Source organism: Pecten maximus, chromosome 15 (assembly GCF_902652985.1).
Source record: "Pecten maximus chromosome 15, xPecMax1.1, whole genome shotgun sequence".
Taxonomy (NCBI): Eukaryota; Metazoa; Mollusca; class Bivalvia; order Pectinida; family Pectinidae; genus Pecten; species Pecten maximus.
The window spans coordinates 35,645,788-35,673,368 of record NC_047029.1 but is presented as its reverse complement, the minus strand read 5'-3'; the positions used below and the strand labels follow the sequence as shown (position 1 = coordinate 35,673,368).

Genomic DNA, 27,581 nt, shown 5'->3' with positions numbered 1-27,581 from the left:
CGCCAATAAAACTGCGTAAATCTACAATTTCACTTCAGATTCGTCATTTAACTATTTGTAAGGAACAACGAAATCTTAATTTGATTTTGCTACTTAACCCGATATTTACCTACAGTGTAGCAAATAGAGGCAACAAACTTAAAACTAATAAATTGAAAATGGAATAGATACAATGACTCGGAAATGTCAACTGCTGTCCGTAAAAGTTCTAACACATAATTTCTCGAGATTCAGAATGTGAAAGACCAGGGGGGAGTTTTATTGTCCAACCTCATAGCATTGAGAAGTCTAGTTTATGCCCTTGTGCGATATGATTCCTTTGTCAGGACCCCGGTTTGAGAACAAGCTAATACCACGATTTACGTGTTGTCAATGAAGCGCGGGTAACGCCTTTCGACGTCTACGTATAAATCTGAATTGTTCGTCTTCCTTTTATAGATTTGGCTTTTCATTATCCTTCCCAAGATATATAAATGAAATAAGTAAACTGCTTAATTTCGTTTCGCTATACTAGCATCAGGATGTTGTGAGTTTGAAAGAATTTTGAAAAGTTGTCTCCCTTCCATCAAGCCTGTCCTATATGTAATTTTACTATCCTAAGTGTAATACGGGATATTCCATTGCATTTCTTATCAAATTTCTAACCAAATAAGACACGCTTTTGAAATCTGTCTCGAAGAAAGAAAAGATCAGATGAAGGAAACGGAAACGGAACAGTTTATTCAATAATTCGAACCGTGCTTCTTTTTTGTTTCAGCAATGGTCTCCTTCCAAGCTCTAAGCTTCATCTTGGGCAAATTCTTACACGCAGTTAATGCATTGCTGAAAAGACACCGAGTAAACAACACCCATTAGTATTACTAGTATTCTATTGCAGATCTTGATAAACTGGGATTTTTGCAGCCAAATATAACTCCCGAGTCTGTTCACTTTTGTTGATATCAATTCTTAACTTGATTGGTAACGCTGTTCGGGTAAAATTACCGTAGCATTTGCTTAGTTTAGCGATAGCAATTATAGCAGTCTCTTTGGTGTCTTTTATATTAGCTCAAATGTTATAAATATACTAGACAGGATATTGCCATATGGCACAATTTTTTTAAGAGGGGCTGCTTTTATTATTCCAAAACCCTGTCGCAGCTCTTATGCGAACACCATTGTTGATAAAGCATTAACACATCTCTCTTTAACTGCTAGACCCTGATACTAGATAATAATGATTCTGATATCCGTAACAAAACACTTACCTTGGGGATAAGGTCGTGAAGGAGTCCTTTTGTATTTTCTTAATCTTAAAATTATCGCAGGTTATCTTGGATAATGTGATTTTCTTTATTTGCCTCAGTTGTGCTGTGTGTAAAGAAAATATTATTTTAAATATGCATTCGGGAATGCAATGTATACGTGGCAAGAGATCGTATCGTATCATTCTCTACCGACAGCTTTATAAACGCCATCATTGTCATTTACAAATGGAAAAGCAATGCAAAACTGCATAATTGTATTTACATCCTCATTGATAAAAGGAGACTTCCTTTCCTACAATATAATTATAAGGTAATATTTGAACGCATGCTAGTCACAACGTTGTATGTAACATATCATTGGAATAACCCTAATGATGGCTAAACTATAAAGCAGGGTACCTTATATGGAAATATAAGTTAATCAAAGATTGGTGAGGATTTATAATCACATGCTACTTGCCTCTTGTAAAAGCGGTTGGCTTGCCGGCATGTTCGTACCAAAATCGGTCTCCGTACTTATATGCGTGAAATTGCCGTGCGATGATGCATGCAAAGGTCGGCCCGACCTCGCCATCCGTAATATGTTTCTCGCTTATAGCCCCCGCGTATAGATCAATGTCATTCACATGTCTGTAGTGGAGGAACAGAAACAGCATTATAGATGGCGCCATTTTGTGATGCGCATGCGCGTTGCGTCATTTACTTTATATACAAAATATTGCATCAGTTGTAAAAAGTGACATGATTGAAATCAATTCAATGTCATGTGTAATATTTATATAATGGACGGATAAATCTGTCGCTAGTGACCATGTCGATTATGTTCTACAAGATTACTTTTAATACCAAATAAAAATCTGTCTGTCTTATCATTCATCTTTGGTTATTTTCGTTAATTGTATCTATTACACAAAGTAATATCCTAAATGGCGCAACATAATTATATAATATAACAGTAGTATACCCGTATGCCTTCTTCAGGAGACCAGCACAAACAGGATCGTGATCTACCAGACCACCTTCCCCAGTATCAAAACTCTTCGCCACCGGTAGTCCACACCATTCCCTCCACTCGTTATAACAGGGCAGGCCATGGTCCCTGCCCCTCTGTATGTTGATGGCAGGAAGGTCAAGGCTGTTGCCTTTCTTGTCAAGAAATAAAAGATCACGCACCTGCGGCTCAAAAACCCTAAAACGTATATAAATATATTAGCATTGCATTACTGATGTCTTTATTCAAAATACACTTACCGTATAGCAGGGTTATTTTACTACAGCGATTAGTTTTGAAACGCTTTCATGTGAACCGCTAAAATTTAATGTCACTAAAAATATACTAGCTAAAATTTTATCAACACACATATAGTGTAGAATGCTCTAACTTTGATATGCTTAGTTGGTGATCGACCTATGTGGTAATCAACTTCCTACAATATTTTGTTTGTTGGGTGTGTATATTGCTCCGTGAACAGTCAGGGTCATTTTGAGGCTGGGTCTCTTTGTAGTAGTTGGTGAATACGTCACTGAACAACATATGGGAGGCCCGTTACATGACATTCAGAGCAATAAAGGTAAAGTATCTCACCAAAGGACACAACCAAAACAACACAGACCGGTCTGTTTCTCAGCTTCCCGAGAAACACAAACCGACACGGGTAGGAAGCTTCAAACCACACAACTCGGATCTTCACTTGAGGTTACGTGGCCGGCTTACTGACAGTATAGTGACGCGATGACGAGACTGGGCCGTTCATTGTCTTATCAGAGTTTGAGTCTTTATCAGAATTTTTTAATTCAAAATTTACAAGATGTTTTTTTACTGCTCATTAATTGAAAAATCGCAAACAATAAACACGCCTAAACTTAAACTTAAACCTTTCTTTCTGATGTTAAAGCTTAAATCTTACATTCGCTGGAATAATCCGTTATACGGTATCCCGAAAGAAACTCTGCAGTTAGTTTTAATAGCATTCTTAGTAGTTATCGCTGTGATCAAGCGAAAATCAAAATCCTTAATTCTATGAAGGCGATATAAATAGCATATACTGTAAGCACTGGCTTTATAAGTCTATGTTTTGAAAAACATAAAATTTTACAGTTATACAAATAATATACTATGAGTATAAGCGAAAGTCAGTGTGTTATATATCACCATGCTTCGGTAATATTAGTAAGTACCATGTAGCTGTAGACTTCAGCATCATCTACTTTTAAACTAGGGGTATATAGCCACCAATGTGTTGTAAGAAGCATTATATCACCTATCATTACATGTAGTCGGTTCTGTCGACAGCCATCGTAGCAGTCCAGCCAAGTTCTTCCCCTTCTCCTCCTGGGCCAGGAAAGGCTTATGGTACGTTTCCTCTAATGGATAGTGTTTGTAGGTCACATGATCAGAAGATAACACTGACTGGGTTGGAGGAATCTGGGAGTGTCCGTAGCGGAATGCGGCGGCAGCAAACGAGTTTCTAGTTCCGGGATTAATTAAAGGATTATACACATCGTTGAACTTCCCTGGATAATAGTTTAGACCATACCGACTCATGTGCTCGGCGTTTAGCGTTTTCGGTAGATATTCTCTGTACGTTATGTGTTGCATCAGAGCTATAATTATTTTTCTTGTTTCCTGGAAGACAATCTCATCTGTCCAATGTCGGTTCATCCTCGCGAGTCTTTTGGCGATTCTGTTGTGTTGTTTTATAAACAGAATATGCGTCACGCTAAGGTTTGGTACCACGTTTACTCGCTTATCCCCTACAATATACAAGGTATATTACATAGCTGTGTTAATTCTTGCACAACATTTATAAATAAAGACAATATGATAAACAGTAGTCGATGTATGTATCACAAATACAAATACCTGGGAAAACGTACAGTACCAGAGAGTTTTAAGATGATCAATTAAAACAGTCTATGTAATATATTACCACGTACAAAAAACGTTTATCAAACAAGACAATACACATACTGATGAAGATATTCTTGATAGGATGAAATTATACTTGATAGCGAAACATCGATGACTGTCTGTATCATCTACGGTTCTAATCAACGAAGGCAACGGAGATGTAGATTCGGAATATCAAAAGTGGTGTTGTCGTCATAGTCGGAGAGGAAATGAACATACGGAATAGTAAAAGTGGTGTTGTGAACATAGTCGGGGAGAAAATGTTAATTCGGAATATTAAAAGTGGTGTTGTGATCATAGTCGGGGAGGAAATGAACATACGGAATAGTAAAAGTGGTGTTGTGAACATAGTCGAGGAGAAAATGTAAATTCGGAATATTAAAAGTGATGTTGTGATCATAGTCAGAGAGGAATGTTTAGTTCTAGATTATGTCAATCTTCTGATCTACGTTCGAAGTGTTGTGATACTGTGAATGGTCGGGTGGAAATCACTAATAACAAACAATATCACTGACTAAGATATAAATAATGATGTCAGCACGAACGCTCTTTATCTGCATTACCTGCTCGGAAGCAATACTCCCCGGGATGAGTAAGTACACAGGATTTCTCTTTACCAACCGGGGGCAATCCTCCTTTAGATGTCAGAAGTAACCCTGTAAAAAGTATCACACTTTGAAACAACAGTATCCTTGATTGACAATGGGCAAGGTTTAATTCATGACATTTGCAGTTTAACATAGCGTGTACAAAAGTCATATTTTGTCAAACGTACTCGAGATCGTGTCCTTTAAAGTAATTATTTCGTTTACTTACGGCTTCCTGTTAAATAAAATTATGTCAAATGGTTGTATATTTCATTTGCGATCGAGACTTTACTGGCTGTTTGGTAATGATATATGACTTGGTTTATCATTACATGCTAACTCATCAGCAGTAGACGTCCGATCTCATACACAATAATCGTATTCTTTCCCAATAAATATTTTTTGCAGTAAATACACAGGACGTATACCTTTCTTCATTGCTCTCAAAGAATTGGTTTCTTTTTCAGACGAGCCATACACAGTGGAGGCGTCTATGAAGGATGTCACCTGGTTAAGCTGCTCGCGAGGTGCTGAACAAATTAAAACAACTTTTACATATTCTCTATTGTCATAGGTGAAGGAGATAGCGACTATCCACCAGTTATAATGTTGACCAGCTGATTGATACTTATGACTTTTCTCTTGTTGAGTTTGTTACATTTTAATTTTATTAAATTTGTTTTTAGTTTTATTTTTTTGTTTTGTTACAAAAATAAAAATTAAGAGATCTAGTTATGATCTGATAGATTGCCGTGTATCTATTATGATAATGTAGTTACACTCAGTGTATAATTATATGGATATGTATTGACATAAAGATACGTATGTACTGTTGCCTGTTGCCTTATCCCATTTATGCAAAGAGTTGCGCAATAAAATATTCTAAAGTAAAATACAATCCTTCGTATAGGATGTTCATCAACGTTTTATTACCAACTTCAGCAAACGGTGGAGAAGTAGGATACAAGTTTCAATCATCAACATAAATAAGGGTGTAATCAATTGATATGATGTTAAATTGTTACAAAATATCGTTTTCCAGATGAAGTTACTTGATATACGTGGTTTACCTGGGAGACAGGAGTGGGAAGGACTAGCCGTCGACCTTATAAAGTTCATGCACGTCTTGTTACCAAAATACGGATCCTCTTTGGGTATTTCTATTGGAAAACATTCAGGGCTGTGGATAGAAAATATATGTATTATTTTACATATCGGCCGAATATAAATGATTAAACATACATTATTGAAATTCAATGTCAATTTGTGAACTGATTTTGATATATAAATGTATATTACAATGTAATTAGCATACCGTAGCCGTTCCGAAGAATCTTTATTACAACAGCTGATAGCAGAACCGTTTGCACCTGGAAAAAGCAAGTTTATTTCATCTTTACTAAAGTTTTCAAGTATCAAACGATTTGATACGTCATTAGGGAGTCATTTGAATTAATACATTTGTAAGTTTAAGTTTGTTCATGCTCTCATATGATACAGAATTTAATAAAAAAAAAAATATATTAAGACTTTTTTGTCTAACTAAATGAATTTTTCATTTCCACAATGTATAAAAATGGCGAAGTGATATCAAAATGGTCTTGCTTTCGTCCAGAAAATAACAAGATCATTTATTTACTTTACGGCGACCAAAAAAGAACCACGAGCGGTCGCACTAGTGTGAGAGGAAAACGGAAAAACCACGTGGTCGGTCAAGCTAGTGACCCGACACCTTTTCATGGCTGATTTGGAAAATATTTCAAATCCATCAATCCAACTTTATGTTAGACGGTTTATCTTCTTACAATGGTCGTAGGAATAGCATAAGAAACAGTTGTTCATGCTGTGATAAACAATTAACGACATGAACCCATTTCCGATTTAATAGCAGGGTGGCCGGGATTCGTTTTCCAGATCGGACACGAAAAGGTACGGGGTTACCTGCCCGACCACGTTGGTTTTTCCCCTGTTCTACGGTTTCCTCCCACAGGACGACCCCTCGCGTGCCAACGAGCTACCATGATTTATATATAAGTTTTCTTTTCGAAATTGTTGTAAATAGATAAATTTTACAATAGCAGTACACCTTTACTCATAGCTTACTTCTAATTGTATACAATATATTAAATATATAAATTAAGGAATCGTGCAAATGATACACAACAGCATTTTTAATTAGCAAATAATTTTGCAATAGTGCGAGAAATAGCCAAAGTATTACACTGCACCACCTAGAAAATTAATAAAATCTTACCTTTAGGGAGAGGCGTGAAGACGATATCGTGATCTATAAACTGTCCCCACGCCATCACCATGATAGTGTGGTTCTTAGCTATCCTAGGTTTGTGGTTTTCCTCACAGAACAATGTGTTACTGATCTTCCTGGGGCTTGGCAAGAGACGTCCCGCATGACACTTCTTTCTAGGTAGGTCGATCCCTGATAAAGTATATTACATTCCTTCCATCAAAGTATATCTCAAATAAAGTGAAATTTTATGAAATAAAATGTTCTCTGCTATGGGAAGTCACTCACGCATAGGCAGGAATGACGAGTATGCATTCCCATGAATGTTGTTACATAGAATACAAACTAATTCAGATAATGAATATATAAAATACAAGGTGGGTATTTAATTTTTTTTTCTCTCCTCTTTTTGTTGAGAATTCAATCATTTTAAAATCACAATGCCACACTTCAAATCACATTTTCCTTCTAGATTTGTTTTCCCATACTAAACCTTACGCATGGTTGCACAACAGGTCATAATATTGAATCATAAATTTACATACTATAATACATGCAATCGCTCTGCTGGACACACAATCCTATTTGTATCACAACTCTATGCCTACGTACATATGATGCATTGGATATTGTTTCCTGCCCACTACTGTATAGTTGTTACATTTTGTTGTGTTTAATTAGCGGGTATTTAATATTGTTTGTTTTCCCAGTTGGAACTCATTCACGGGTATAACATTTCTTGGTTGTCAAAGGTGGAACTTATTGGTGGATATTAAATTTCGTGCAAAACCGCCCTGTAATCATTTGATTTAATATTTTCGCGCTATATTTAGTGACCGTGAGAATAGCTGAATGGAATCCCCGCGAATATTATCAGCCATATAGTATTTGACAGGACAAACTGTCTATTTAGAAAATAGCAACTTATAAACGTTTTAACAAATTAAAGAAAACAATATTGAATAAACACAATATTTTAAAAGAAATTAATCTGCTTGGAAAGATGACATAACGAATATTAAACAGGCAGTTTGATATACATACAGTCATCATAGCTTGGCTGTAGATACCGCTGCTGGGGGGTGAAGGCCATCCCCCAGCTAGGGTGGTTCAGATTATTACACGAGCCGTTTGCGGACCGGTACAAGGTCTTAGGATCACAGGTGATCTTTGTTTTATCACAATATGCATGGATCAGTGACCTCCATATCTTCAACCAGGTCTTGGAACTACGGATGGTTGTAATGGTTATATTAGACCTACAAAAAACGAAAAGTGGCAATATACATCTTCAATAAGGTCTTAGAACTACGGATGGTTGTAATGGTTATATTAGACCTATAAAAAACGAAAAGTGACAATATACATCTTCAATAAGGTCTTAGAACTACGGATGGTTGTAATGGATATATTAGATCTACAAAAACGAAAATTAGCATTTAGCAAAGTATAACTCAATTTCGTTGGCGGAAGTTGTAATAATGCAGATTATAATTATGTACAAATAGGTTTGAGTTTAATTAACAACTAGATTTGATTAATATATCTATACAAATATGCGTGCAAGAAAGATATTGCATATTTAGAGGAAATCGCTTTTGGTATAGACATATCACATGCAAGTTTAGGGTATGCAATCATACAGGGTATTTATATAAAAAAGGACATGACTTTCACAATGTTTCTTTCTGTAATTATTAATATAAATAAAATGTTTATTTTAGGCAAATGTCACTCTTACGATCGTTCCAGTTTCTTTGTTGCTTCTAGCGAAACAAACGCTAGTTTCTCTAGTCGTTGACCTTCCGGATCCTCGTCTGCGAACAAGGTCAATTGGCCATCAGCGCTTCTCTGGTTCTTCATGTCAATACCTACATACACATGTAACCAACATAAGTACTTTTTAATATAGATTAATGTCTCATTTATAACTAATCCTTTGATATTTATCAATCACGGACTTTCGGTGAGGTCAAAATACTCATGTACTGGTATACCAACCTGGTAGAATCTAAATCCAATGTGTCAATATTTTAGATTCTAACAGCAGGATATAATATCATCATGACCGAATCAAATGTCGTTTGTATACATATATATACTAGATATGAAACTTGTTTCCAAAAAGGTGGAACTGTATCTTATTAATCTTGATTATAGCAAACATTATATTCGCGCATTGTGACGTCACAACGATCATGACGTCAAAAACATAATCTTGACTCGTTGTTTCTAAATATAGAAGTATCAGGTAAATATCTCAAATTGTAATATGGCTGGAGTCTTTCCTTAATTTTCATTGGCCAATTTCCCGTTTCCCTCACAAATACCAATCAGTGAGTAGACCTGTTCGTGCTAAAATCAGCTCAGATGGGAAATTCCCCAGGCATTGCTGACAAGTTCGTACTATTTATATCACGATGAGGCTTTGCCTCCAATCACGCAACATGTTACTTTGGACAACAGCCAATCAGAATGCGGAAAACAAACAATTGTTCGGCATCACTTTGTTTACATTATTGCAAACGAGATACCCCAAGAACGTTTCGCTACAATAAACGAAGAGGAATTACAAGATATTTTGAAGAAAAAAGACTTGTTTAACACCCGGAGAACACTTCAGGTGCAATAAGACTATTCCGGCAATATTTAAGTTCGAAAGGTCAGTCTGCATGCCGACTTTGAAAACTTTAGTCAACATGATTTGGACTGTATTGAGCCTTGGGAGTTTTTCCATACATTTTAGTTGGTCATATTACAAAACAATTATCGCACTGTGTTTGGTGTACACGAGACTATACGGACCTGGTCAATAGTTTGTTCACCTCAGCCTGCGGCCTCGATGAACAATCTCTTGACCAGGTCCGTATAGTCTCGTGTTCACCTCCACAAAATGCAATACATTTTTTTTTTTTTGTAATTGTATAATATTAACCTTCTCGTGACCATAAATCAGCCAAAGGGAATTGAGGAAAATGTTACTAATGTAATTTATCAATATAATTTGGTATGTATTATAAACATACCGATTACAAAACAGAATCCTCTAACAGAACAACCTATATATAACGGTTCACCTTGATGGTAAGATTCCGTTTTCTTGCGTGTATCCTCGGCCCAGGCTTCTTCCGCATACTCTATGGCTTGTTTGATTAGTTCTGCAAAGTACAGCTCTTCTTCTGTTGGTTGCTTCTTGCTTTTCTGACGCTTTGCTCCCACTAAAGAGGAGAGAGCACAAATCACCACAAAAGCGGCGATGAGCCCCCGACACAAAGACGCCATGTTTGTTTTACCGACACAGCCGTGTTATTGCTGTGGATGGAAGGCAGTTACTGCATTATTAAACAATAATTATCTATACTCAAGAAAAGATCATTATTATAATCAGATACTCATTTAGGACGAGAATTAGGTGTTTTATTTGTACAGGGTTTAACGTCCTCCCCTTACCCAGGTTGTCAGCTACTCATACATCATGCATACTTTATCTTCTTGACTATCATCAATCTTATAAGTCAGGAACAAATGCACCCAAATACTAAAATGTTACTGCAATGCTTGATATGTCTTGTTTTCTATTTAGTCTAGAATCAACAGTTTTAAAGGAAATCCGAGACTTTCAATCTTATTTCTCTACCTTAGTTAACATTCATCCAAACGTGGTTCATACGCTCGAATCTAACAAAGCGTTGTTTGTATATAAACAAAAAACAAAACACATGGTATCCGAAGTGCAAGTGCATTCAGCTTCATCGACGACTCCCACCATGTAAATTTGATTTGTATGGGAAATATTGAAAAAGTATAAAGACAAATAAGCAGTGTATAAATTGTATCACAAACCATAAAATGGCTTTGGATTTAGGATGCTTTAAAATGTCTGTGGATTTGAATTACTGTAAAATGTCTGTGGATTTGGGATACTGTAAAATGTCAGTGGATTTGGGATAATGTAAAATGTCAGTGGAGTTGGGACACTGTGAAATATCTGTGGATTTGGGACACTGTAAATTGGATGTGGATTTGGGACACTGTAAAATGGCTGTGGATCTGAATCACTGTAAAATGTCTGGAGATTTGTGATACTGTAAATGTCTGTGGATTTGGCACTCTTAAAATGTCTGCGGATTTAGGATACTGTAAAATGTCTGTGTATGGATTTGGGATACCGTAAAATGTCTGCGAATTTGGAATACCTTAAAATGTCTGCGGATATGGGATATTGTAAAATGTCTGTTGATTTGTGATACTGTAAAATGTCTGTGTATGGATTTAGAACCCTTTAAAATGTCTGCGGATTTGTGATACTATAAAATGTCTGTGGATTTGGGACACTGTAAAATGTCTGTTGATTGGGGATATGTAAAATGTCTTGGGATTTGTGATACTGTAAAATGTCTAGGGATTTGGGATAATGTAAAATGTCTTGGGATTTGTGATACTGTAAAATGTCTGGGGATTTGAGATACTGTAAAATGTCTGGGGATTTGTGATACTGTAAAATGTCTAGGGATTTGGGATACTGTAAAATGTCTTGGGATTTGTGATACTGTAAAATGTCTTGGGATTTGTGATACTGTAAAATGTCTTGGGATTTGTGATACTGTAAAATGTCTTGGGATTTGTGATACTGTAAAATGTCTGTGGATTTGGGACACTGTAAAATGTCTGTGGATTTGGGACACTGTAAAATGTCTGTGGATTTGGGACACTGTAAAATGTCAGTGGAGTTTGGATATCATATAATGTCATATATTAATCAAGTGTATATTGTTTTGATATTGTATACATGTTATATAAATATATCATTTTAATTGTAACCTTGTTTCATCGCTTTTGCAAAGAAAACATTTCTTAACATCACTATCGTTCCTTTAGCTGGTTTTGTATATCATTTTTCCGTAATCAGTATTGTGGACGCGATATTTGACCAGTCCGCTTAAATGTATCTGTTTGAATGTGGTCAAAATAAATATGTTTGCTGTGTTAAAACTATGACGTGTCATCAAATGTAGTTAGGAAGATAATGTAAGAACGGCTTATAAACAACCTTGAAACTGTTTTATAGAAACATTAAAAATATATATTGTAACTACATGTAATAGTCTCTGGATAAGAGCGACCTGTGTTTCAATAATATTATATCACTAAATTTAAGATTTTTTAGCTCATGAAGTCATAACATGCTTGTCCATTTATGGCATCTAGTAATATTTTTGATAGTACCAATTGTACAAGGCTACCTTGTCAATAATCGGTGACATTTACCTCATATGCACCTGATTTTTACTATGCTTTAGAATATTCTTGTTGGAATATATCTTGGAGACAGAGGATATTCCCATGTATTTTACAGGTAACTGAGGCAGAGGTAATATCTTATTACATGTACATAAACGCCTTGATACTAGCTTCTGTTTCGTTACAGAAATCGAAGTAAATTAATCCAAAATAAACTCACCTCACTGTGCTTGGGTATTCCGAAGACTAACAAATTATTTTAGTAAACTCTTTCGGAACTCGATTTCACGTGAAAATATTTTGTCTTTAATTCCTTAATCAATAAGAAATAAATCGTTTCGTTTAGATATGCGGACCATAAGTATGAATTATGGAAATGTATCCCGAAGGAAGTAAGAGGCGCCAGCTGTGTACATATTAATACTAGATGTGACAAGTCATCGTCTGAGCAAATAAATGAATTATCCTTCAATTGTAACAGATTTAATTTGATGTAATAGACTCGAACATTAATACTGAAATCACGTCAGAGAGGTTTCGTAAAATGCACAACTTCAAAAGAAAATATGATATGACCTAATGGTGGAATAGTCAAGTGACAAACTCCGAAGCTGAAACATGTAAATAAGGCTTATTACACATGAATAATCTTGTGATTGTCGCGTGCGACTGCACCTCCACGACAGATTGTTGTTTTTCTGGTCACAGCCACACGGTGTATTGCGACAATACAATACCTGATCAGATTCTTTATTCAGCCTCGTGAAATATGTGTAATGTCATTGCCAACAGTTGATATGAAGTATTGAATAAATTTCGCACGTACGTAATGTACTCATTATAAATGGCAAGTTATTTTCTCGTGTCGGATTTCATATAAAAGTCAATATAAGATCTTGTAAGACGCTGACAATGTAAAATTATTTTCACCGTTAAATACATTTCTTTTACTTGCTGTACAATAAGACACGTTCCTGTATGTTAATTTATATACGTATTGATATATACAAGCATTACATAACCAGGTCACGGGTTCAATGTCCACAAGTCAGCTGTGACTTTGGTTTGTCTTTGATAATGAATACATAAAAGTGTACCGGGTGATAATTAATAGTACCACAAGAACACGATTAAGTAAATAACTAGAGGACTCAAAGGTCAGGTTTTTATATTGACATAAGTCTTAATGAAAACAAGATACATTGTGCTCCATGTGACCAATAATCGTAATTATATAAATAATTAGAGTATTCTTGTCTATTCTTCTTATGGTCACGTTGGTGTATTGACACATGAGTAGGAACTTGTGCGATAATGTAGCAACATTTCCCGGTGGCAGAATAAGTTCTTTTAATACTTTTAATATTGATTCCTCCTTTATGGTAGAGGAATAAAAAATATTAAAACTGCTCATTTAATTTTACAAAGATAATCATTTAATACATTTCTACAGATGAAATATCGAAAATGATTCATTCTATTAAAGTGATATTGTAATATTTGATTATGGAAAATACAAAGCTTAACCGGTATATTTTGCTATGAAATTGTAATAAACAGAATATCTAACAGTATATTCGGTAATACAACATATTTTTCACTCGTGTAGTTAATATTTTGATATATCTTCACTCGGTCTACGCACTCGTAAAAAATATCAAAATAGTTGCACCACTCCTAAAAAATATTTTGTATTACTGAAGACACTGTTAGATATCCTCTATTTATTCCGAAATTTGTAACCTATATATAAAATACTCTTTCATACCCGCACATGTTAAAGATGATTACTGTGAACACTTTGTAGAAATAATTTCAGGTAAACAAAGACGTATTTTATCAGCTTTTGTGTATATTTGAGGATTCAATTGTCTTTAGACACCAAAATATCCGTTGAAGAATTCGTTCGAACCATTCAAGTTTGACGTTTCTAAAATTACAGCAAATCAATTGAGATATCAAACCAATGAATAAAGATCATAGAAATATATTTCTGCAGTTACCTTTGTGATTCTCCATTCGACACCTGTTGTAAAATGACACCAACATGTATCCTGTAGATGCCTGAAGGAGTGTTTAGAGCTTAGTCAGGTAAATTGTTGCCAATGTGTTTTATTTGATTCATTGAGTAACGAACAATAGTCCGGCCTAGTAAAGTGTAACGCGAAGGCATAATCTCACCAACTCCTTTGATGTAATCCCGACTTATTCCGACCGATTACAGAAATTGTAGCGCAAGAGAATGATTTGTAATGTAAGTTGTTGATTTGTTTGTATTGTAAGAACCAGTCGCTATTATTCGTGCAATTGTTTTTATTACCCAATTTCTTTCATAGATATAATTTACCCTATCTTATGTTTTTAAACATCACATTATTGCTTTCGTTCCTAACAGGTCAATATCATTAATACAAAAAGAAACTAAATCACTCAATCCCAGATACCTACTTGTCAAAAACCATTACCGGAAGACATTGTTGATACTGTAACCATGGAAATAGGCCACGGTCATTAATAGAACAACATAAAGTCTACCAACTCGCCAAATATCATATACTGCTTTCGTTTCCAAACAGGTCAAGATCATTCATAGAAAGAAAAAACACCACTCAATCCCAGATACCTACTGGTCAAATATCATTACTGAAAGACATTCTTGAGACTGTAGCCATGGAAATAGGCCACGGTCATTTATAGAACAACATAAAGTCTACCAACTGTCCAAATATCATACAATTACATATCATGTACTTTATGTGTCTCAAAGAGAATATTCTGATTGTTTTACTATAAGACACGTTTGCTCTTAAAATAGATCTTTATATGAGGACAATGCTTAGCATTCCTCCAAAGTACTGACTGGTCAGTCATCTGGTCAATAATGCTCTGGAAACTCGATTCTTAATTACATGTTCTCAACATGTCTGGTCCCTTATTCTTGGGAATGGGTGAACATCATTCATAAGAGAACCTTTATTCTACTTTATTCTAGGTACCTCTGTACCAAATATTAGTACCCAGTTTCAAATATTTTTCTAGACGTTAAATTTTCCAAATTAAAAGACGGGCCGGAGCTATCAGCAATAACAGAATGCAAACTATGGAATCTGATGACCCAAATCAACATAAATTTCAATACCGCTCCGTTTAACTGCTTGTTCACTAACACACGAACATATTCCTTTAAGATTAAATATGAACATACGATAATAACAACAAGTCGGAACAGATGGTGCATTGGTGTTTTATTAGGGCTTTTCACCAAAAGGTGAAAAGACCTATTGTTTTTGTTCTGTTTCTTATTATTATTATTATTATTATTATTATTATTCTTCTTCTACACTTTAGTTTGTAAGCAATATATCTCCTAAAAGTTTAAGAGGTATACCAATGATCTTTCTATTATATTGTATGGAATAAGCCAAAGGGGTAACAGCAACATTTTCAAGTACGTCAAAAAATCCAAGATGGCCGCCATGACGTCATATCTTATTTTGCTTAAGTGGCCATAGCTCCAAAACGGTAACAGTTAAAATAATTTCAAAGGTATATTATTGTAGGACTAATCTGGGGCCAACTTTTAATAATGCATTGTTTTGAGGTCAGAGGTCAAATGAAAAAGCTCGCCTGAGGGTCAAGTTAGTCTATTTTTAGAAAATCTTCATTTCTTTCGAAATATGATGCAGAATGTCATTCTAATGAATTTGACGTGTTCAGTTTTTCTGTGACACATACGGTTTCTGTTGTACGCCATTTTGAATTTCCCCCTATATATTTCAATAGAGAAGTGTGTACATTTCAAACTTCTTCTCAAGTTCCACCTGTGGCATTCAGCTCAATCTTAGCTGAAATAATCCTTGGAATGTCCTGGCCAAGTTATGTTATTTTTTAAGTTGGTTTGAAATTCAAGATGGCCGCCATGACGTCATGTATTGAAAAGTTTAAAATGGCCATAACTCTAAAAGTATTCATTTTACAAAGGTCATGTAATTATGTTATTTGTAGATAATGACTAGCGCTAACTTTTACTCACCAAAAGTTTTAAGGTCAGAGGTCAAATAAAAGAGTTCGCTATGGGGTTAAATTAGTCCATTTTTAGAAAATCTTCATTTTTCAATCTTTTTCAAACAAAAGTTCTTAGTATGATGTAGAATGTCATTCTGATAAATTCTACCTTTTCAGTTTTTCTGTGACACATACGGTTTCCGGTATACGCCATTTTGAATTTCCACTATATATTCTATATTAAAAATAGTTTTACATTTTAAACTTCTTCTCAAGTTCCACCTGTGGCATTCAGCTCAATCTTAGCTGAAATAATCCTTGGAATGTCCTGGCCAAGTTATGTTATTTTTTAAGTTGGTTTGAAATTCAAGATGGCCGCCATGACGTCATGTATTGAAAAATTTAAAATGACCATAACTCTAAAAGTATTCATTTTACAAAGGTCATGTAATAACGTTATTTGTAGATAATGACTAGCGCTAACTTTTACCCACCAAAAGTTTTAAGGTCAGAGATCGAGGTCAAATAAAAGAGTTCGCTATATATGGGGTTAAATTAGTCCATTTTTAGAAAATCTTCATTTTTCAATCTTTTTCCAAAAAAAGTTCTTAGTATGATGTAGAATGTCATTCTGATAAATTTGACCTTTTCAGTTTTTCTGTGACACATACGGTTTCCGGTATACGCCATTTTGAATTTCCACTATATATTCTATATTAAAAATAGTTTTACATTTTAAACTTCTTCTCAAGTTCCACCAGTGGTATTCAGCTCAATCTTAGCTGAAATAATCCTTGGATTGTCTTGGCCAAGTTATGTTATTTTTTAAGTTGATTTGAAATCCAAGATGGCCGCCATGACGTCATCTATTAAAAAGCTTAAAATGCCCATAATTAAAAAAGTATTCATTTTACAGGGGTCAGGTAATTATGTTATTTGTAGTTAAAGGTTGGCTCTAGCTTTTACTTACTAAAAGTTTTAGGGTCAGAGGTCAAATAAAAGCGTTCGCTATGGGGTCAAATAAGTCTATTTTTAGAAAATCTTCATTTTTTAATCTTTTTCCAAAAAAAGAAATTTAAGTATGATTCAAAATGTTATTCTGATGATTTTCATGTTTTTTGGTGTTTCGGTAACGTTTACCATTAACGCGGAACGCCATTTTGAATTAATTTGGCATCAGATATATAACGGCATCTGAGATATAACGTTAGTTGGACGAGGGGAGATAACTCGTACAAGGCTGTACGAGTTACCTCCCCTCGTCCAACATTTGTTGAAACGTTTTATTTCAGATGCCAGATTAATTCAAAACTAGAATGCGGATGACCTATCAAGTGTTTTTAAATAGTTTTTTCTTAACTTTTGAAATACCAAGCCTTTAGGTCATTTATGCTAAGAAGGTGAAAAGCCCGTCAAATTGTTAACCAACAATTTCTAGTTAATAATGTGATTTAGATGCATGGCGTTTGACTTAATATATACTAAACTATAATCAGTACACTTTTATCGGTATGACAAAATTACCGGAACGTGCATAACAATGGCTAAATAACGTGTACAAAACCCGTACCCTCACGTGCATAACACCCGTAGTCTCACGTGTAGAACACGCGCGTACTCACATGTATATCACACACATACAACCTGACAGTAACAATCACTTCACTTCGAACGATTTAATTCCAAGTCTGTCGGCCAGGTCGTTCTGGAAATAAATAATCATTGAAAGGGTGAGTATACATAGGTCAACCATGAATAAACATGTAAAAATACCCTCAAAAGGCTAGTTAGTAAAATTAACAAAAACACGTAGATGAGGAAATATACTAAAAATAAATAAATAAATAAATAGATAAATAAATACAGTGTTAAGATAGAAAGTGTAAATAAATACAATGTAGATACAATGCAAAAATAGATACAGTGTAAATAATAGAAACAATGTAAATGAATAGTTAAAGAGAAAAAGAATAAAAGAATACATATTTACCCACAAAAAACGACTGAGCGACCGAGGGAGTGAGTGAGTGAGTGAGTAAACGAGTAAAATAAATAAGTGCGTGAGCACCCGACCGACCGAGTGAGAGAGTAAACGAGTATATAGTAAATGAACAATCCTTAAATGACATGAGTATTGATAGTCCAAACCAAAGTTCGTATTAATATAAAAGTAAGCCCAAAAGTAGGTAAGTCAGTCAGTAATAAAACAAACAAATAATTAATCAAAAGATACATTATCCAGATGGATGTCAAACGCCTCAGTATCCTCTTAACAAAACATCCTACACGAATACTGTGTATCACAGTGTCCTGAAAAAACGTTAACCAGCACTAGGTTAGGTCAAAATTTACAAACAGCTTAACTTATATTTCAACAGCAAGGCCCATGGTCATCCATAATGCATACTGACAATTGATAAAGTTACTTTTTTAAACTGCGTCATAGAAGTGATATATAGGGTTGTAAGATATCGCTGGATTTGCTATTAACATGACCCTTAAAACGACAAATATCCTACATAGACACAGTGTATAACAGTGGCATGTAAATAAGTAACAAACACTGTAATCCTAGGTTAATACCTACCGCGAATTTGATTTGATTTGGATGGTAAGGAATTCCTCCTAATTCATCACATTCCTGCATGTGTTTCTTTTCCGGATCACCAGGAATTAGCACCTCTGTCTCCCCTTCTGCCTGTGTGCGGCGAAAGGAAGTATAAATATAGTCTAATCTATCGTTACATTCTAAATAAAAGTATGATTCCAATGTTAACCTTGTTCGTAAGGAACAGAAATGATACATTCAAATATGGTTTTAGATGTTCAAAGTACTGATTCCATGTTTACGGTCATAATATTGTATTTCTTTGGTTTTTCAGACAATGTACCAATATCTTACCGTATCTAGGCCTCGGCAATGGTCTATCAAGGAACTCATTCTGTCCGAGAAACCGTCAGCGAAGGCTTCTGGATCAATGGCAATGAAACATTGTCCCTACAATGGAGGAGGCAGTCATGCATTGTATAAAGTTATAACTGAACCGAAGTATCCAGGATGGGGGAAATCCTACAAGAGAGTAGTCAGTATTGTCGCGGGGTGGTTAATTTCGCGATTTCGATTATACGCGTGTGGGTAAATTTTGCGATCGAACCACCTTCGTTTGTAGTTAGAGATTACGCAAATTAATATCAAGATAATACACATGGAAGAAATTTTCGCTATCAAAAGGACTGCGTAATGCATAAATTTTCCCCTCGCGTAAATGTCCAGTATACATATAAATAAGTCATAGATAATTTGGCCCACATGAATCCATCTTCGCTAGCCAATGCATCTGATTACGTTACACTCCACGAAACCTTGGTCAGTTCTGGTCCTCTAGCGGAGATTCGAAATTACCACCCTTTACGCATGAAATGTTCGACCAATCAAAACGAGCGTTACTGGTGTACTTCATCGGTGATGTTTACAAACACACATGGAGGTTTGTGTCATTTTGATGAGATATGTGATCAATAACTGCTATAAATTGACCAAACACTGTAAATGTTTCCCCAAAAATTGTACGTCTCTTTAATTAGGTAAATTGCCATGACATCGTCGACAAGGTAGCTTTGTACTGGGCGACGCAATTTTTGTTTACTGCGAAACCAAGCCTGAATGTAAAACGTAATTTGATTGGATGCCCAGAAATTCCAGGGCGCGACGGTTTAAACACGACTTTATCTGCTAAGGGTTCGTGGAGTGTAACGTAATCTGAAGCCTTGGCTAGCAAAAATGACATAAATCATGACTACCGCTTTGTGCAATCTCAAAATCAAAAGGAAGCGAATAGGAGCCAAACCGAAAATGCAAATTAGCAAATTACTGAAATGTTAATATGCATAGGACTTGGTGAGAGCAAATCATTCCATTAGGAAAATCTCGACACTTACACGACGGCAGGCAGTCATATTCAAGCTATATGATGTATAATAATCTACGTAGATATACTTTTGTTTAAGTAATTACATACCAAATTGGCCTTCTTGTTAAACTCCTTCCAACTTCGGACATTAGGACCAAAGGCTGATCCCGATAGTATACCACAGAATACCTCCACCATCATCGCCAGACCGTATCCCTTATATCCACCTAGGTATAAATACAGATATTACGGTATAATATCTTACTATCATCGCCAGACGTACCCCTTATATCCACCTAGGTATATCACACAATATAAATTTACTGTTACAATACAGGTATTACGGTATAATACCTCCAACACCATCATCACTAGACCGTACCCCTTATATCCACCTAGGTATAAATACAGGTATTACGGTATACTATCTTACTATCATCGCCAGACCGTACCCCTTATATCCACCTAGGTATAAATACAGGTATTACGGTATACTATCTTACTATCATCGCCAGACCGTACCCCTTATATCCACCTAGGTATGTCACACAATATCAATCAGCTGTTACAACACAGGCATTACGGTATAATACCTAACTATCATCTATTATATCCACCTAGATATATCACACAATATCAACGTCAGAAGAAAATCAGTGGATCTCTAGTTTATTTTGCTCCAACTGCCCGGCATACCTCTGCGGTATCCATACTCAACGCCAAGTTCCACACTAAAATAGTTATAAGCACGGGATAATAACCTGACTACTGATGAAGACCCTGCGATAGGGTCGTAACTAGCTGACAAATAAATCTCTACTTATTGAGTATGTTGTGGTTATTATCCTTTGTTTAGAACTAATTTATTAAGAAGTATTACAATATTGAAGATACAGGTATTAGTGCGAGGTAATTATGGATCCCTATGACGTAATAATACTTTCGCGAATTACCATATTTTGCGAACTTACCTCCTCAGACATATTCGTGAATACATGTTTTTACGAACTCTGATCTAAAACTGACTTTAGATCCGTTAGTGATGATGTTTTAGGTCATGGACTATGCAAAACTCTTATATCGGTAACCGATAGCTTAGTGGTATTATTTTCAACATGAACTGCTTCGAAATTCATTAACTTTGTCTCAAGAGCAACTCAATTCATGACCCCATGAAATCGACCAAATCAAGATTAAATCCCTAAATATATATAGTACTATCAGTTAAAACGTAAAATTGTCAAGGGATATCGTAGATCATATGCCTTTAAAACAGGCGATTGTTTCAGTGGAGAAATAACGTAGATCATATGCGTTTGAAACAAGCAATGATTTTGTGGATAAATATCGTAGCTCATAAAACAGGCGATGTTTTTGTGGAGAAATATCGTAGATCATAAGCCTTTAAAACAGGCGATGGTTTTGTGGAGAAATATCGTAGACCATAGGCCTTTAACAATAACCTAATTTCCAGTGCTAATTCTACTTACTGCTTTGTTCTGTGCCACCGAGGGGGAGAAGACCAGCGTACTGGCTGGGCTCATGAGTTTCCTGGTAAATATATACAACACAATAACTTAAACCTCGACATCATAACCCAACACAAGGAATCTTACTAGATATTTTGTATTATATTGTATTTGTGATTTTTTGTTGGAGTTTTATGCCCCAGATAGACTTTTGGGAATGCATATTATCAATAATATAGGTATTTTTCGTTTCGGTACAAATATTTATTTGAGATGTCCAAATTAAAATATAATAACGACGTTACCTTGCCTGTTTTGTCTAAAGCCCATCCTGATGGCATAGGTTCGCCCTTTCCTATCCTGTAGTTCTATCTGTCAATCAAACAATTAAACACGATATTTTACAAACATACTGAAGGCTTACAACCTATCATGTTATAACGTAAGAATCAATACCGTAGTTTTCAATAATTACACAAGTATATTAAATGATAGAATATGTACCCTTATGATGATTTAACGTAAGAATCAATATCGGAGTTTTCAATAATTACAATTACACTTGTAACACCGGGAAACTACCCACTCTTGCGGGGATGTAACTCGGCGCGCGCAGTGTTAGTTCACGTTCTATTTTTAGATGTTTACTACATACTTTTCTGATGAATTATTGACGTAATTGAGCAATTTGGCGGAAATTTAATAAAGATATACCCATCAAGGGATTGTGAAATTAAGCTTGATAATGTTTTACACTTATAAACCAAAACATAGAGCAGTTTTAAGCCAAATTAACTTTAATTGAAGAGTGATAAAACATAACGCCGTTTGTCACCTTTCCCAGAGCTACGCTGGTTGTCGCCATGTCCAATACCATGGCATCATTATTGTTCGCTGGTGCTGCCAAACTTATGGGATTGGTTCCCAAAGTGGGCTGAAAAAGATCAAAGAGGGGGGTTAGGTTATTCATAGTTTATTTACATATTGTGTAGACAACAAAATCACACCTCACGTGAAACACAAGCCCTGAGATGGAGGCAATTAAAACTAGGAGTTTGTTTACAGTAAGATCGTCACAGCCAAACCACAAGATGTACAATTAAAACTAGGAGTTTGTTTACAGTAAGATCGTCACAGCCAAACCACAAGATGTACAATTTCCCTTTTCCCGGAGTCTTTCAAAATTATTTCTAGTTTGAACATCATGTTCCAAAATGAACGATCGGTAAATCTGATAGAAATGTAGACTGGAATATTTATTGACTTTGACGAATACACGACAGGATCCATCTTAACACAACTGTAATTGACATAATCAAATCGTGTATACATGTGGTAAAAGAATTGGTACCTGACGTGATTAATAGACATCTAATGTCACTCATTCGAAAACATCTTAATGGAAAGTCACTCATTCAAAACATCTTAATGGAACGTCACTCATTCAAATTATCTTAATGGAACGTCACTCATTCAAATTATCTTAATGGAACGTCACTCATTCGAAAACATCTTAATGGAACGTCACTCATTCGAAAACATCTTAATGGAACGTCACTCATTCAAAAACATCTTAATGGAACGTCACTCATTCAAATTATCTTAATGGAACGTCACTCATTCGAAAACATCTTAATGGAACGTCACTCATTCGAAAACATCTTAATGGAACGTCACTCATTCGAAAACATCTTAATGGAACGTCACTCATTCAAATTATCTTAATGGAACGTCACTCATTCAAAAACATCTTCATGGAACGTCACTCATTCAAAAACATCTTCATGGAATGTCGCCATTCAAAAACATCTTAATGGAACGTCACTCATTCAAAACATCTTAATGGAATGTCACTCATTCAAAACGTCTTAAGAACGTCACTCATTCAAAATGTCTTAATAGAACGTCGCCATTCGAAAACATCTTAATGGAACGTCACTCATTCAAATCGTCTTAATAGAACGTCGTCATTCGAAACATCCTAAGAACGTCACTCTTTCAAAACATCTGAATTGAACGTCACCCATTCGTGAACATCTGAAGTGCAACGTTACTCATTCGAAAACATCTTAAGTGCAACGTTACTTATTCCAAAACATCTAAAATGCATTATCTTAAGTGCAATATTCTTCATTTGAAAACATCTTAATGGAACGTTACTCATTCAAAAACTTCTTAAAGGAACGTCACTCGTTCGAAAACATCTCAAGTGTAATGTCATTTCTTCGAAAACATTTGAAGTGCAACGTTATTCATTCAAAATCTTAAATGCAATTTACTCATTCAAAAACATCTGACGTGCAAGATTACTAATTTAAAAACATCTTAAATGCAATTTTGCTCCTTTGAAAACATCTCATCTCAATGGAACGTCGCTCATTCGAAAACATCTTAAATGCAATATTCTTCGTTTGAAAATATCTTAAATGCATTATCTTAAGTGCAATATTCTTCATTTGAAAACATCTTAAATGCTATTGTACTCATTCGGAAACAGCTTAAGTGCAATATTCTTTATTTGAAAACATCTCAATGGAACGTCGATCATTCGAAAACATCTTAAATGCAATATTCTTCATTTGAAAACATCTTAAATGCTATTGTACTCATTCGGAAACAGCTTGAGTGCAATATACTTCATTTGAAAACATCTTAATGGAACGTCGCTCATTCGAAAACATCTTAAGTTGAAGATAAATAAGACTTACCTCCTTAGCTCTGGTCGGTACCATTAGTGGTGAGGTGTTGGTGAAGGACATTCCCTGTTGGTACATATCGAGGTGTAAGATATAACTATATCGTCGTGAGGGATTAGGTAAAGATGGTAATAATAAACAACGTGCTCTGTTGTAGTTTATTAATCAAAAACACTCAACCAGATTACAAGACATATTAAATTCCAAATAGTTCTCATATTGTAATGTGTCTTGGTTAAATCCAGGTTCACACTGGACATGATAAATTTACTTATTTGTTTATTTGTTTATTTATTTATTTTAGCAGTTTGAAAGTCCAAACTTCTTTGTGTAAAATAAACTGACATTCCAATATTGACAAAGTGGTTATCCTTACCAGCATACCTTGCTCCATTGCTCGTATAGTATACCAACCAGCGATGCCGAAATGGTTGGATCCTGAAGAGCAAGGAAAATTACAAAGGCGTGATTATGTAATATTTATATTACATTACGAAATGACCTAAATGGCGAATATGCCATAATGTACAATATTATTAAAACTGCCCCCCCCCCCCCCCCCCCTCCCCCTCCAATACCACTTCATGTCGTTATTGTTTTTAATTAGTTTTAAAACGGTTGGGCAAATATTTATATTTGTATTGATGGCGTCACTTGACTATGATCCACAACAAACCTACCCCTGGCCGACACCCAGCCTATCCCGGTCTCCTTAGCTTTCTTCAAGGCCAGGTCAATACAGAATTTCCCTACTACAGGACCTGAGGACGAAAAACATCTGTGTTGGTATAAAACAGTAAATATGGACAGGGCCACTTCTGGGATGGAGATTAGGTATATAGTATAGCAGACACGTCTAATCAAAATTCACAATGTGTATATTTATTAAACAATGTATATTTAATGAACAGTGTTTATTTACTGAACAATTTAGATTTATCAAACAATGTATATTAAATGAACAATGTTTATTTACTGAACAATGTATATCTTTTAAACAATGTATATTTACTGAACAATGTATATTTATTAAACAAAGTATATTTAATGAACAATGTTTATTCACTAAACAATGTATATTCATTGAACAATGTATATCTACTGAATAATGTATATTTACTGAACAATGTATATTTACTGAACAATGTATATTTAATGAACAATGTTTATTTACTGAACAATGTATATTTATCAAACAATGTATATCTACTGAACAATGTATATTTACTGTACAATGTACATTTAGCCTACAGTCAGTACAGTGTATAGCTTATCACTTGATTTGATCACCAGCGATCCTCACAACCTACCCAAAACATTGTTACCGTCCACTAAGGCAGTTGCTACAGTTTCCTTAACAATCACCGGCTCAACATCTTGACCTGATGACGTCATACCGGCTTTGACCTCGTTGACATACATATCTGAGATTTAAGAAACATAAGACTTACGTATATACATGTAATATATAAAGCTGTTCATCTATATAAGCTACATTTATATTTTCTCCTGTCTCTCCAAAACCTTCATTATTTTCGGTCATACTTTTTTATTATTTGTAACTCTTAAATGCATCAAACATAATAAAATCTATCTGGTTGGGATTTTTTATTTATTTATTTATTTTTGCTTCTCTTTTTCATTTGTTTTTTCTGCTTTATTTCATTATTATTATTGGAAAGTTATGGGAGGGTAGGGAACATTAATTGCTACATTTCGTGTACATTTTGCAAGAAAATATATAAATATTTGAATAATCTGTGAATTTATGTGACTTCTTCGGGGAAAAAACCTAAATTATCCAACTGGGAATAGGGACTTATTTTGGACAGAGCTGAATGTGATATCTGTAGTATCCGTCTAACACACGCAGGATCACACCAGTCAGCTCTGTAGTCATAATAACCATGAAAACAAGCATGTTGATGAATACAAGTGACCAAAATAAATTAATGCATATCCCGTCTCTTATTCCACAGGAACCTGAAAAACATATACAATTTGTTAAACTAAACACGGCACAAATTAACCCATAGTTTTTTTTCAGGTTTACTTAAAATAAACACTTTCTCCAGACAGTATACAAGTCGCTACTGTCCCCGCCCCATATGATACTGACGTCTCTACTACCGTACATGAGCCCCGTGTACTTTCACTTGTATTAAAACTGGAGCAAATCACAGACAGATTACACGCACTGCGTTAACATATGTGTCAGTTTGGCCCTGTAACTGGTTAAAATCCGGAATGCTATATATAGTATACATGGATATTAAATAACAATATAAAAAACTATTTTCGTGCTTGACCCAGTTAAAAATGGCATTTTCGGTCTACAACAAGCTTTTGATTATCTACATGTACAGGAGTGTAGCTCGCGAAGTGAAGATTGCACGTTGAAACGTTTGTGTATACATGTATATGCCATATATGAATGAAATGATTAATTTTAAGATTTAAAAGAGTTTATAGTTATAATTTATACATTCCAACAGGAACGTTATAGGCGCCCAAACTGACTAAAGGTTAGCCTGAGTTTTCTCTGGCCCTGTCACCATGTCTCGTGTAGGCATGATGGTGACAGGGCAAGAGAAAACTCGGACTAACTAAATGTATAAAGTGACCTAGTCAGGGCGAGTCTACAAATTTCGTTTGGATGTGAGATCAAACCACGAACTATGACCATGTCCGTTAGACCTAGTTCAGGCCTAATCTTATCAAAGTTCGTGATCAAACAATGTAAATAGACTCGGAATGGTGGGGGTACAATTGACACATATGCATATGTACACACACGGAACGGTGGAATACATTGTACATGTGTAATACAAAATATCTGACGCGTACAGAAAAAAAAACGAGTATTTATATCAATGTTATAATAACATAACGGTGATCGGTTTATAAATCGTACCCAGCCTATTTAACCCGTGACTGTAGTGACCCCGATAATCGGCCGACACCAGGAGTTCGGCCAGCGCTTCAGCGTGGTCCTTCTTCGTCCCCACCGCCTCCATACAGCCGTACGACATAGCTGTGTAGCTCCTCCCGGTCCACCACGCCTTGGGACGTCGACATCTCTCTGTTTGGACTGTTTACTGACGTAATCCCACACTGTAACAATCCAGGACGTCTCGGGAAGGTCAAGCAGGTACGTATGTACGGCGTTATCAATCTAAGTGTCAAATTCATGGTCATGGTTTACCCCATTATCGTGTAATCCTTTCGGAATCTCTCTCATACACGCCTGACAACCTCGGATTTTATCC

General features: G+C 35.3%; 2 protein-coding genes across 2 annotated transcripts; both read right to left on the bottom strand.

Moving 5' to 3' along the window:
- Positions 1-701: 701 nt before the first annotated feature.
- On the bottom strand, positions 702-10,301 carry LOC117343535 (peroxidase-like). The gene is made up of 13 exons (XM_033905921.1): positions 10,068-10,301; positions 8,732-8,861; positions 8,035-8,249; positions 7,000-7,182; positions 6,061-6,115; positions 5,816-5,925; positions 5,174-5,275; positions 4,722-4,814; positions 3,509-4,001; positions 2,212-2,436; positions 1,708-1,877; positions 1,248-1,350; positions 702-822 (listed from the first exon to the last, which is right to left on the bottom strand). Exons 1-13 carry the CDS (start codon positions 10,270-10,272, stop codon positions 723-725), a joined length of 2,184 nt encoding a protein of 727 aa, XP_033761812.1. The 5' UTR covers positions 10,273-10,301; the 3' UTR covers positions 702-722.
- Positions 10,302-17,680: 7,379 nt separating this feature from the next.
- Positions 17,681-27,528, bottom strand: LOC117343536 (uncharacterized oxidoreductase YjmC-like). Its single transcript, XM_033905922.1, is given in 14 exon segments — positions 17,681-17,941; positions 18,470-18,546; positions 18,824-18,934; positions 19,139-19,234; positions 20,256-20,374; positions 21,638-21,698; positions 21,922-21,960; positions 21,962-21,988; positions 22,452-22,550; positions 24,325-24,378; positions 24,689-24,750; positions 24,993-25,073; positions 25,623-25,736; positions 27,227-27,528. Coding segments are annotated over 14 exon segments (1,101 nt in total). The 5' UTR covers positions 27,345-27,528; the 3' UTR covers positions 17,681-17,898.
- Positions 27,529-27,581: the final 53 nt, after the last annotated feature.